The following is a 13,792-nucleotide window of genomic DNA, read 5'->3' as shown; positions in this document are numbered from 1 at the left end:
CATCATGCAAAAAATTACAAACTTCTGTGAATCATATAAACGTAAATAGGAAACTGTCTTTTAATAAAGTATTTAGCAAACGAAACATGCCTATTGACCTTTTTTTATTTTTATTTTTTTCTCTGTTACATCACATGCAATGCTTTCTTATTTTAGGATATTAATATTGACATGATACATTGTGAGACATTTGGTGTGTTTTTTTATAAAGGGTGTCCAATTTAAGGAATAAGTACAATTATGTGTTTAGGTGGTTGAAGTATTGATGGAAACATGCAGTAGTTTAGTATTGGTTAAAATACCTATAAAGAAAGGTAGATTTCCAGTCATGATTTAACTGTTGTTTTAATAAAAAGCAACTGTGCGAAAGAGGTGGAAAATCAACACCATAGCTCAACAGTGTTTCAATATCAGAATCTGACATTGTTTCAATGTCAGCAGTATTAGAAAATATAACGTTGAATCAACGTCAGGTTTCAACATTGATTCAACATCAAAACCTGACGTTGTTTCAACGTTAAAAAAGGGTGCAAGAGTGACGTTAGGTCAACGTCACACTTCAACGTTGATTCAATGACACAGCCTGATATTGACTCAACATTTTTTCAATGTTTCCTTGCTATCTGGGTTGTCATTCGAATTCTGTTTTTTTCATTCAAATTCTGTTGTTTTCCTTCTAATTCTGTTGTTTTCATTCTAATTCTGTTGTTTTCATTCTAATTCCGTTCTTGTCATTCTAATTCTGTTGTTTTCATTCATATTATGTTGTTTTCATTCTAATTCTGTTGTTTTCATTCAAATTCTTTTGTTTTTATTCAAATTCCTGTGTTTTCATTCAAATTCCATTCTTGTCATTCTAATTCTGTTGTTTTCATTCAAATTATGTTGTTTTCATTCTAATTCTATTGTTTTCATTCAAATTCCATTCTTGTCATTCTAATTTTGTTGTTTTCGTTCGAAATGTGTTGTTTACATTCTAATCCTGTTGTTTTCATTCAAATTCCTGTGTTTTCATTCAAATTCCGTTCTTGTCATTCTAATTCAGTTGTTTTCGTTCAAATTATGTTGTTTTCATTCGAATTCAGTTGTTTTCGTTCAAAGTCCGGTGTTTTCCTTCTAATCCAGTTCTTTTCATTCAAATTCCATTCTTGTCGGTCCGTGTACTTTTCGGTATTTGAAGTTTTGTTTCAGAAACCAAAACGAAAAAACGATATTTAAAAGAATTTTCATTTTTTTAATTTTTGATAAAGAATAAAATGGGCGAAAATAACTTGTTTTTTCATTCGGTGGTAACAAATAGCCGTCATACACTTAAAATTAGACGTGCTTTTTTGGATTTCTTCGTGATTCAAATAATGAAAGTATACTAGCGCAAAAACAAAAAAATAGACGCATTTTCAATGTCTGAAACGGGAAGTACTTCTTCTGCGCGTTTTTTTATGGCGCGCGCACACCGTCCCCCACACAAGAGATCGACGGCCTTAAAGTTACACTGGAATAAACAGAGGATGGACCATTACGTTGTTTTTAGGAAAACTAAGAGAGTGACACTCCGGGACGAAGACATGACTGCAGAAAAACTGGGTCGCATCTTTCAGGTAGATATGTAAACTTCGCAAACTTTGCTTTCAGCAGTTTTTTTATGAACGTTATTGTTCTTCCTTACTGCGGAACGGCTAACGTTAACATTTGGTGATTTCATGTAGGCCTACTTTTACTAATACTATGTCTAGCCGTCTTCATTGTGCTAATATGTGAATTGTGCACATGTGCTAATGTGTAAATAGTTATTCATTGACTTTTACCGGCTACTAGCTAATAAGTAAGCCTTTAGAGCCTATTAACCGTGTGCACAGGAGTAACACGTTAGCAGAGCAACGTGATTTACGGAAACTTTTCTTAAACAGGTATCCGCGCATACTCTGTACATCACGGATGATTCAAACGTGGCTATGTTCCCCGGTGCGGTCTCTGGTGTTTTCAGCGCATTAGACCTTACACCCAGAGGTCACTATGAAGTCCACGGAGAAGACATGGAGTCAATTCCAACAGCAGGTTCCAGCGGGCAGCGTGTGGCAGCGTCTGCACCTTCACGTTCACAGCAGGCTACTTCAAGTTCCCCTATGTCCTCCAAAACATTTCAGAGGTAGGATGAGTCTGTGTTCTTGAATATTAAATTACAGAACAGGCAAAATAAAAAGAAACATAAGGTGCATGGATAGTTGAATTGTTAAGAATAGCAAAGCTGTTTTAGTACAATTTGCCTATAGCAATCACTGAATGGATTTGTGGCCTGCTGTCTTTTACAAGATATGTAAAATTATTATGTTTTGTTTTACAGATCAGTGTACTTTGCAGATGTAGTTGGTGGGAGGTTGATTCCCAATAGAATGGTGGTTGTACGATTCCTGGAGTCTGAGGCTACGCTTCAAGGGATAGTAGGAAAAGTGCAAGATGCCATTGGTAATTACAACCCAATAATTTTGACAGATGCACAGGGCAATGCAATTCTGGAGTCGGAGGGCACAACAGGTGAGCCATAATATTACAGCTAAAGCCCATATCTTATGGAGAGACATGTCTTACCAGACTCTTTGTAATATTTATTGGGTAATATGGTATTGGCTTCTAAACAGGTTTCTTTGGTTTTGTTTTTCATCTGTAGGGTCACAGTACTGGAGACAAAATGCACGAAAAATTCTTGCTGTGCCTGAACAAGACTTTAATTGCCTCCAGGGAACAAAGAGGAAGAAACTGAGGTATGTGAATAAATATGTATATACTATAGGATGAACATCAATATAGAAGAATTAATTTGATTTAAATCCTATAATAGCAGTAAGACATCACTACATAAATCATCATCTATCAGTAAGTGATGTGATGTTTCTTTAAGCCAGTAAGTAGCTTTGACATCTGATTATCCATTTTTATTTGTAGCAGCCGTAAAGATGATGACAGTGCCAGTTTGGGAGAAGTGAGTGACAAAATAGAAGAGTTGGTGTTGGCATCTCAAAGTCTGCCAGCTGTCACAGCAGCAATCAAAGAGCTCACTGATCTTGCAGTTGCCCAGAAAGTCACAACCCCCAAGCTGCAGACACTCAAGGAGGGATTTAGCTGCGTGGTTTGTATGAGTATGTTCAAATGTTGCTTAGTAAATACATTACATCTACACTAACATTTTAATTACAATTAAAACAATGTCAAACCACATTCAATCATTACTTTGGACAAACATTTTTTTACCAAACATAGGCTCTTTATTCAGCAGTGTCCATTTAAATACTTAGGCACAGACAATCAAGATGCAGGTCTACTGTAACATAACATTCAAAAGTTTACATGCACATTTAATTTGGGTTCTCCTTGCAATCTTGACTATGAAAGTATAGCTTTTCAAATTGATTACAATGTCAGTATGGGTGACGGTACACTGTTCACAGTAATGTAAAACTAAAAAGTTCACATTTAAAATGGGACTGTAGTTGCATATATTGAATCAAGTACCTGTAACTTTTTCATTTTTCTTGCTTGCTAATTGAGAAAATGTACTGATTTTGCCCCTCATCAATTATAGACAAAAATATAGACAGGGACTTTCTCAGAACAGCGTGAACAAGAGGAATTACAGAATAACCAAAAATATTCTGCATGCTGTCTGTAAATTTATGTCAAGACTGACTTTGAACCTATAGTTTGAACTAAATTCAACATAAATGGATAACAGTCTCACTTATCTGATTTACTTTTGCAGACATCATTGAGGATCCAGTGTTCTCACTGTGCTGCAGAAGCATTATTGGCTGCAAGACATGTGTGGAACAGTGGCAAGAGACATCACAGCACTGTGCAAAATGCAGGGAGAGTAACAACGGAGTTCTACAAATTACTGGTCTAACAGCTGCATTTTCTGTATTGAAATCTTTTTTTGCAGAGGAGTAATGTAGTGTGTACACACAAATGTTTACAGTCAGTTGATTTTTTTTTTTGTCTGTTCTGTACAGTTTACAGATGCAGTGGTTCATACATTTCTCTGAGTTATGTTTATGAGACAGAGCAGAGCTTCTTTGTATGGCATAAAGTCACCATTTACGGCTCTAAAAAACAAATGTGAAATATCAGGATATTTTTCTGCAAAATGACTCTCTGTTCTAAGTTTGTCCTGTTCGGTTGTGAAGGGATCAACTCCAAAAGTCGAATATTCTTTGAGTGCAGATCCCAAGTGCTGCCTGTAAAGGTCTGCTGCTTCAAGTGCATTTGGCAAGAGCTCTGGAGAAATTCTTCTTTTACACCCATGTTCTGCAAAGTGATTTGGTATGCCTTTTCCTGTAAAAAATAGAGGAGGTGTTTAAATGTTCATTATCAGGGTTGTAAGCAATCTGACTTTTTTTTTTTTTTTTTTTTACCTGGGATTCTATGAGCATTCCATGATTCTACCACACTTGCAAGACCAATGTTACACAGCTGACAGGTTAGATTGGACACACAGTATCGCACAAGGTTATCCTCCATATCTATCTCCTCCTGGTCCATCAGCTGGAGTAGGGCAGTTTTTAGTGGGTAGTTGACACGGTTGTTGATTTCAGGCCAAATCCTTTCAACTGTGTGGTTCTAAAAGAGTTAAAAGAAACATGTCTTAAATGTACGTAGTAGTACACGTAATAGTATAAGAATTTCAGCTGATGTTAATGGTACTTAAATCTTACTCTTGTGGATGAGGTCTGTAAATAAGGCAGTCTCTCCTGATTGAAGCGATGATGTGACAGCATCTCTTGCATGAACAGTGTTAAATAAAATTCCTTTCCATGGTCTACTCGCACCTGGTCCCACATACCATAGGTGATCACTGCAGGTCTTGTACAGGAAAAATAAAGAACATTTATTAACTATTTTGCTTTAAGACCAGCAAAGGTGTTATTATTTTGAATGTATTCATTCATGTTTTTTTTGGGTAATATTTTAGTTGTAGTAGGACAACATATATTTCTTAAGTTTCTTTGCAATGTCACTGTCATGCTCAGACTTTAGATGTATGTCAGAACAATTGAAAGATATGTGGAAATCCAAGAACCTTGTTCCATTCATAAATGAACACTGATTAATTGCAATAAAGTAGTTAAATGATTCATGTGCAATTCCATTTTATTTATTTTTACATTAATAGAAAATGTTGATCAAAATGTTTGGTAAGTTCTTAATATATTATATTCAGGAACATAACCAGACCCATCTGTTGCATGTCTAATTTAAATTCAAAAATTGTAAATATGGGTGCAGCTCATGTCCAATATGACTAACATGTCCATCAAAACACTTAAGATGAAATAAATGGTTTGAGAGGTTGTATTACCTGAAAACATATTCATAGATGCTCAAGTTGTTTTTGATTGGCATTGTGGAATGACTCACAATCTTTTTACTGAATCCATCTACAGCTAAAACATGGGTGACTCCAAACATTACAAGTTTCTCGTTTTGGTCCAGGTGAACCTTGTGCCCCATGCATTCAGCATGGTACGGTGTGGGATTAAGATTCCGAGCTCCCTTACAAAAAAATCACAAAAATAAATGACAGCTGACTGGATAAAGGCAGATTTGATCATACGTTTGAAGAAGAGTCAAGTAACTGTTAAAGCAGGGCGTACATCTGTTAAACAGAATTAGGCCCTACCATTACATGATGTATATCACAAATATGACAAAGAACATTGGAATACAGTTCTAGTGGAAGATTAAATAACATAGGCTACCTGGCGTCTTGCTTCATGATAAGGTTGATGCACCTCTCTTAAAATTGACCCAATTCGTCCCTCTGCAGCATGTACCCCTTTTGTGGACAGATAGCCCTTCATCATTTTGCGGCCATATGTTGGGCCCACCTGTTTAAAATAAAAGATCATGCTACTACTAGAACAACAAATGTAAAGTAGCTTATTCTGAAAGCAAATGTGTAAAGCTAAAGTATTGTGCTAATTAACTGTACAAATACCAGTGAGAGACATCTTTAAAATAACTAACATTACCCACCACCCGCAAGACGCTAAAACGCGCGGGCGCGCACACAGTCTAGACTAACCCCCTTACAACCCAGTTAAGACAACCATACACAGTCATAAGGTGAAGGAAGAAAGTACCTTACCTCATTTATAGCTTGTGTCACCTCAAGCTCCAACCGTGTGTCCGAGAGTCGACAGCTAGTGATTTGCTCAGCACAAAACTTTCTAACATTTCTCGCAGAAAATCCTCTCACTTCCCCGTGTTCATATGACAGACGCTCTGATATAATTTCCGATGACAGGCCTTGTTTTGCCATCTCCATGATCACGTCTGAGTATTTTTCCAACGTCATGATGTCCACACTACAGTGTTTGCCATAAGTTTGCGCATCACTTGTACAGGTTGTTGACCTACTAAAACTTCCGGTTCAGACAAAATAAATAAAGGGCCCTTTCTCGTTCTTTTTTCTTGGGTTTTTCGTTTCTGATGTGCGAAAGGACAAAATGAAAAAAACAATTGTTTTACGTTTTTCATTTTAGCTTTTTAAGTTGAGAATTAAATAAGTGTCTCATTTTCTTTTTTAAATTATACTTTCTGAAACGAAACTTCAAATACCGAAAAGTACACGGACCCTTGTCATTCTAATTCTGTTGTTTTCTTTCAACTTCCGGTGTTTTCATTCAACTTCCATTCTTGTCATTCTAATTCTTTTTTTTTTCTTTCAAATTCTGTTGTTTTCATTCTAATTCTGTTGTTTTCATTCATATTATGTTGTTTTCATTCTAATTCTGTTGTTTTCATTCAACTTCCATTCTTGTCATTCTAATTCTGTTTTTTTCTTTCAAATTTTGTTGTTTTCCTTCTAATTCTGTTGTTTTCATTCTAATTTTGTTGTTTTCATTCAAATTTCTGTTTTCATTCATATTATGTTGTTTTCATTCTATTTCTGTTGTTTTCATTCAAATTCCATTCTTGTCATTTGAATTCTGTTGTTTTCCTTCTAATTCTTTTGTTTTCGTTCAAATTTTGTTGTTTTCATTCTAATTCTGTTGTTTTCATTCAAATTATGTTGTTTTCTTTCAAATTCCGGTGTTTTCTTTCAACTTCCATTCTTGTCATTCTAATTCTGTTTTTTTCTTTCGAATTCTGTTGTTTTCCTTCTAATTCTGTTGTTTTCATTCTAATTCTGTTGTTTTCATTCAAATTCCTGTTGTTTTCATTCAAATTCCATTCTTGTCATTCTAATTCTGTTTTTTTCTTTCAAATTTTGTTGTTTTCCTTCTAATTCTGTTGTTTTCATTCTAATTTTGTTGTTTTCATTCAAATTTCTGTGTTTTCATTCATATTATGTTGTTTTCATTCTATTTCTGTTGTTTTCATTCAAATTCCATTCTTGTCATTTGAATTCTGTTGTTTTCATTCTAATTCTATTGTTTTCCTTCAAATTTTGTTGTTTTCTTTCAACTTCCTTTGTTTTCATTCAAATTCCATTCTTGTCATTCTAATTCTGTTGTTTTCTTTCAAATTCTGTTGTTTTCCTTCTAATTCTTTTGTTTTCGTTCAAATTTTGTTGTTTTCTTTCTAATTCAGTTCTTTTCATTCTAATCCTGTTGTTTTCATTCAAATTATGTTGTTTTCATTCTAATTCAGTTGTTTTCGTTCAAAGTCCGTGGTTTTCCTTCTAATCCAGTTCTTTTCATTCAAATTCCGTTCTTGTCATTCTAATTCTGTTGTTTTCTTTCAACTTCCGGTGTTTTCATTCAACTTCCATTCTTGTCATTCTAATTCTTTTTTTTTTTTTTCAAATTTTGTTGTTTTCCTTCTAATTCTGTTGCTTTCATTCAAACTATGTTGTTTTCTTTCAACTTCCGGTGTTTTCATTCTAATTCCATTCTTGTCATTCTAATTCTGTTTTTTCATTCAAATTCTTTTGTTTTCATTCTAATTCCGTTCTTGTCATTCAAATTCTGTTGTCTTCATTCAAATTATGTTGTTTTCATTCTAATTCTGTTGTTTTCATTCAAATTCTTTTGTTTTCCTTCAAATTTTGTTGTTTTCTTTCAACTTCCAGTGTTTTCATTCAACTTCCATTCTTGTCATTCTAATTCTGTTTTTTTCTTTCAAATTCTGTTGTTTTCCTTCTAATTCTGTTGTTTTCATTCTAATTCTGTTGTTTTCATTCAAATTCCTGTGTTTTCATTCAAATTCCGTTCTTGTCATTCTAATTCAGTTGTTTTCATTCAAATGATGTTGTTTTCATTCTAATTCTGTTGTTTTCATTCAAATTATGTTGTTTTCATACTAATTCTATTGTTTTCATTCAAATTCCATTCTTGTCATTCTAATTTTGTTGTTTTCGTTCGAAATGCGTTGTTTACATTCTAATCCTGTTGTTTTCATTCTAATTCTGTTGTTTTCATTCAAATTATGTTGTTTTCTTTCAACTTCCGGTGTTTTCATTCAAATTCCGTTCTTGTTATTCTAATTCATTTGTTTTCATTCAAATTATGTTGTTTTCATTCTAATTCAGTTGTTTTCGTTCAAAGTCTGTGGTTTTCCTTCTAATCCATTTCTTTTCATTCAAATTCCGTTCTTGTCATTCTAATTCTGTTTTTTTCTTTCAACTTCCGGTGTTTTCATTCAACTTCCATTCTTGTCATTCTAATTCTTTTTTTTCTTTCAAATTCTGTTGTTTTCATTCTAATTCTGTTGTTTTCATTCAAATTATGTTGTTTTCTTTCAACTTCCGGTGTTTTCATTCAAATTCCATTCTTGTCATTCTAATTCTGTTTTTTCATTCAAATTCTGTTGTTTTCATTCTAATTCTGTTGTTTTCATTCAAATTCTTTTGTTTTCCTTCAAATTTTGTTGTTTTCTTTCAACTTCCGGTGTTTTCATTCAACTTCCATTCTTGTCATTCTAATTCTGTTTTTTTCTTCCAAATTCTGTTGTTTTCCTTCTAATTCTGTTGTTTTCATTCTAATTCTGTTGTTTTCATTCAAATTCCTGTGTTTTCATTCAAATTCCGTTCTTGTCATTCTAATTCAGTTGTTTTCATTCAAATGATGTTGTTTTCATTCTAATTCTGTTGTTTTCATTCAAATTATGTTGTTTTCATTCTAATTCTATTGTTTTCATTCAAATTTTGTTGTTTTCTTTCAACTTCCGGTGTTTTCATTCAACTTCCATTCTTGTCATTCTAATTCTGTTGTTTTCTTTCAAATTCTGTTGTTTTCCTTCTAATTCTTTTGTTTTCGTTCAAATTTTGTTGTTTTCTTTCTAATTCAGTTCTTTTCATTCTAATCCTGTTGTTTTCATTCAAATTATGTTGTTTTCATTCTAATTCAGTTGTTTTCGTTCAAAGTCCGTGGTTTTCCTTCTAATCCAGTTCTTTTCATTCAAATTCCGTTCTTGTCATTCTAATTCTGTTGTTTTCTTTCAACTTCCGGTGTTTTCATTCAACTTCCATTCTTGTCATTCTAATTGTTTTTTTTTCTTTCAAATTTTGTTGTTTTCCTTCTAATTTTGTTGCTTTCATTCAAATTATGTTGTTTTCTTTCAACTTCCGGTGTTTTCATTCAACTTCCATTCTTGTCATTCTAATTCTGTTTTTTTCTTTCAAATTCTGTTGTTTTCCTTCTAATTCTGTTGTTTTCATTCTAATTCTGTTGTTTTCATTCAAATTCCTGTGTTTTCATTCAAATTCCGTTCTTGTCATTCTAATTCAGTTGTTTTCATTCAAATGATGTTGTTTTCATTCTAATTCTATTGTTTTCATTCAAATTCCATTCTTGTCATTCTAATTTTGTTGTTTTCGTTCGAAATGCGTTGTTTACATTCTAATCCTGTTGTTTTCATTCTAATTCTGTTGTTTTCATTCAAATTATGTTGTTTTCTTTCAACTTCCGGTGTTTTCATTCAAATTCCGTTCTTGTCATTCTAATTCATTTGTTTTCATTCAAATTATGTTGTTTTCATTCTAATTCAGTTGTTTTCGTTCAAAGTCTGTGGTTTTCCTTCTAATCCATTTCTTTTCATTCAAATTCCGTTCTTGTCATTCTAATTCTGTTTTTTTCTTTCAACTTCCGGTGTTTTCATTCAACTTCCATTCTTGTCATTCTAATTCTTTTTTTTCATTCAAATTCTTTTGTTTTCATTCTAATTCTGTTGTTTTCATTCAAATTCTTTTGTTTTCCTTCAAATTTTGTTGTTTTCTTTCAACTTCCGGTGTTTTCATTCAACTTCCATTCTTGTCATTCTAATTCTGTTTTTTTCTTTCAAATTCTGTTGTTTTCCTTCTAATTCTGTTGTTTTCATTCTAATTCTGTTGTTGTCATTCAAATTCCTGTGTTTTCATTCAAATTCCGTTCTTGTCATTCTAATTCAGTTGTTTTCATTCAAATGATGTTGTTTTCATTCTAATTCTGTTGTTTTCATTCAAATTATGTTGTTTTCATTCTAATTCTATTGTTTTCATTCAAATTCCATTCTTGTCATTCTAATTTTGTTGTTTTCGTTCGAAATGCGTTGTTTACATTCTAATCCTGTTGTTTTCTTTCAACTTCCGGTGTTTTCATTCAAATTCCGTTCTTGTCATTCTAATTCATTTGTTTTCATTCAAATTATGTTGTTTTCATTCTAATTCAGTTGTTTTCGTTCAAAGTCTGTGGTTTTCCTTCTAATCCATTTCTTTTCATTCAAATTCCGTTCTTGTCATTCTAATTCTGTTTTTTTCTTTCAACTTCCGGTGTTTTCATTCAACTTCCATTCTTGTCATTCTAATTCTGTTTTTTTCTTTCAAATTCTGTTGTTTTCATTCTAATTCTGTTGTTTTCATTCAAATTATGTTGTTTTCTTTCAACTTCCGGTGTTTTCATTCAAATTCCATTCTTGTCATTCTAATTCTGTTTTTTCATTCAAATTCTTTTGTTTTCATTCTAATTCTGTTGTTTTCATTCAAATTCTTTTGTTTTCCTTCAAATTTTGTTGTTTTCTTTCAACTTCCGGTGTTTTCATTCAACTTCCATTCTTGTCATTCTAATTATGTTGTTTTCTTTCAAATTCTGTTGTTTTCCTTCTAATTCTGTTGTTTTCATTCTAATTCTGTTGTTTTCATTCAAATTTTGTTGTTTTCTTTCAACTTCCTTTGTTTTCATTCAAATTCCATTCTTGTCATTCTAATTCTGTTGTTTTCTTTCAAATTCTGTTGTTTTCCTTCTAATTCTTTTGTTTTCGTTCAAATTTTGTTGTTTTCTTTCTAATTCAGTTCTTTTCATTCTAATCCTGTTGTTTTCATTCTAATTCTATTGTTTTCATTCAAATTTTGTTGTTTTCTTTCAACTTCCTTTGTTTTCATTCAAATTTCATTCTTGTCATTCTAATTCTGTTGTTTTCTTTCAAATTCTGTTGTTTTCCTTCTAATTCTTTTGTTTTCGTTCAAATTTTGTTGTTTTCATTCTAATTCTGTTGTTTTCATTCAAATTATGTTGTTTTCTTTCAAATTCCGGTGTTTTCATTCAACTTCCATTCTTGTCATTCTAATTCTGTTTTTTTCTTTCAAATTCTGTTGTTTTCCTTCTAATTCTGTTGTTTTCATTCTAATTTTGTTGTTTTCATTCAAATTTCTGTGTTTTCATTCATATTATGTTGTTTTCATTCTATTTCCGTTGTTTTCATTCAAATTCCATTCTTGTCATTTGAATTGTGTTGTTTTCATTCTAATTCTATTGTTTTCCTTCAAATTTTGTTGTTTTCTTTCAACTTCCTTTGTTTTCATTCAAATTCCATTCTTGTCATTTGAATTGTGTTGTTTTCATTCTAATTCTATTGTTTTCCTTCAAATTTTGTTGTTTTCTTTCAACTTCCGGTGTTTTCATTCAAATTCCATTCTTGTCATTCTAATTCTGTTTTTTCATTCAAATTCTTTTGTTTTCATTCTAATTCCGTTCTTGTCATTCTAATTCTGTTGTCTTCATTCAAATTATGTTGTTTTCATTCTAATTCTTTTGTTTTCCTTCAAATTTTGTTAGTTTTCTTTCAACTTCCGGTGTTTTCATTCAACTTCCATTCTTGTCATTCTAATTCTGTTTTTTTCTTTCAAATTCCTGTGTTTTCATTCAAATTCCGTTCTTCTCATTCTAATTCAGTTGTTTTCATTTAAATGATGTTGTTTTCAGTCTAATTCTGTTGTTTTCATTCAAATTATGTTGTTTTCATTCTAATTCTATTGTGTTCATTCAAATTTTGTTGTTTTCTTTCAACTTCCTTTGTTTTCATTCAAATTCCATTCTTGTCATTCTAATTCTGTTGTTTTCTTTCAAATTCTGTTGTTTTCCTTCTAATTCTTTTGTTTTCGTTCAAATTTTGTTTTCTTTCTAATTCAGTTCTTTTCATTCTAATCCTGTTGTTTTCATTCAAATTCTTTTGTTTTCTTTCAAATTTTGTTGTTTTCCGTCTAATTCTTTTGTTTTCATTCTAATTTTTTTGTTTTCATTCAAATTTCTGTGTTTTCATTCATATTTTGTTGTTTTCATTCTATTTCTGTTGTTTTCATTCAAATTCCATTCTTGTCATTTGAATTCTGTTGTTTTCTTTCAAATTTTGTTGTTTTCATTCAAATTCTTTTGTTTTCCTTCAAATTTTGTTGTTTTCTTTTAACTTACGGTGTTTTCATTCAACTTCCATTCTTGTCATTCTAATTCTGTTGTTTTCATTCAAATTATGTTGTTTTCTTTCAAATTCCATTCTTGTCATTCTAATTCAGTTGTTTTCATTCAAATGATGTTGTTTTCATTCTAATTCTATTGTTTTCATTCAAATTCCATTCTTGTCATTCTAATTTTGTTGTTTTCGTTCGAAATGCGTTGTTTACATTCTAATCCTGTTGTTTTCCTTCTAATTCTGTTGCTTTCATTCAAATTATGTTGTTTTCTTTCAACTTCCGGTGTTTTCATTCAAATTCCATTCTTGTCATTCTAATTCTGTTTTTTCATTCAAATTCTTTTGTTTTCATTCTAATTCCGTTCTTGTCATTCTAATTCTGTTGTCTTCATTCAAATTATGTTTTTTCATTCTAATTCTGTTGTCTTCATTCAAATTATGTTGTTTTCATTCTAATTCTGTTGTTTTCATTCAAATTCTTTTGTTTTCCTTCAAATTTTGTTGTTTTCATTCAACGTCCATTCTTGTCATTCTAATTCTGTTTTTTTCTTTCAAATTCTGTTGTTTTCCTTCTAATTCTGTTGTTTTCATTCTAATTCTGTTGTTTTCATTCAAATTCCTGTGTTTTCATTCAAATTCCGTTCTTGTCATTCTAATTCAGTTGTTTTCATTCAAATGATGTTGTTTTCATTCTAATTCTGTTGTTTTCATTCAAATTATGTTGTTTTCATTCTAATTCTATTGTTTTCATTCAAATTTTGTTGTTTTCTTTCAACTTCCTTTGTTTTCATTCAAATTCCATTCTTGTCATTCTAATTCTGTTTTTTTCTTTCAAATTATGTTGTTTTCATTCTAATTCAGTTGTTTTCGTTCAAAGTCCGTGGTTTTCCTTCTAATCCAGTTCTTTTCATTCAAATTCCGTTCTTGTCATTCTAATTCTGTTGTTTTCTTTCAACTTCCGGTGTTTTCATTCAACTTCCATTCTTGTCATTCTAATTCTTTTTTTTTCTTTCAAATTTTGTTGTTTTCCTTCTAATTTTGTTGCTTTCATTCAAATTATGTTGTTTTCTTTCAACTTCCGGTGTTTTCATTCAAATTCCATTCTTGTCATTCTAATTCTGTTTTTTCATTCAAA

At 31.5% G+C, this 13,792-nt stretch overlaps 2 protein-coding genes across 3 annotated transcripts; one reads left to right on the top strand and one right to left on the bottom strand.

Moving 5' to 3' along the window:
- Nucleotides 1-2,077: 2,077 nt before the first annotated feature.
- Nucleotides 2,078-3,942, top strand: LOC309687095 (uncharacterized protein; the record flags this gene model as incomplete). 2 transcript variants are annotated; one of them, XM_082501817.1, is made up of 5 exons in its annotated part: nt 2,078-2,146; nt 2,342-2,532; nt 2,666-2,759; nt 2,941-3,134; nt 3,755-3,942. In XM_082501817.1, the coding sequence occupies exons 1-5, from the start codon at nt 2,124-2,126 to the stop codon at nt 3,940-3,942; spliced, it is 690 nt and encodes a 229-aa protein (XP_082357943.1). In that variant the 5' UTR covers nt 2,078-2,123. The 2 variants fall into 2 exon arrangements, with proteins under 2 accessions (XP_082357943.1, XP_082357944.1); XM_082501818.1 differs by having other exon boundaries at nt 2,941-3,124; nt 3,755-3,898.
- Nucleotides 3,943-4,019: 77 nt separating this feature from the next.
- Nucleotides 4,020-6,616, bottom strand: LOC309687094 (uncharacterized protein). The gene is made up of 6 exons (XM_082501816.1): nt 6,140-6,616; nt 5,751-5,879; nt 5,351-5,544; nt 4,707-4,854; nt 4,407-4,611; nt 4,020-4,326 (listed from the first exon to the last, which is right to left on the bottom strand). Exons 1-6 carry the CDS (start codon nt 6,347-6,349, stop codon nt 4,022-4,024), a joined length of 1,191 nt encoding a protein of 396 aa, XP_082357942.1. The 5' UTR covers nt 6,350-6,616; the 3' UTR covers nt 4,020-4,021.
- Nucleotides 6,617-13,792: the final 7,176 nt, after the last annotated feature.

Source organism: Aulonocara stuartgranti, assembly GCF_965226115.1.
Source record: "Aulonocara stuartgranti genome assembly, chromosome: 14".
NCBI lineage: Eukaryota > Metazoa > Chordata > Actinopteri > Cichliformes > Cichlidae > Aulonocara > Aulonocara stuartgranti.
The sequence above is the reverse complement of the archived record's forward strand: the minus strand, read 5'-3'. Positions and strand labels throughout refer to the sequence as shown.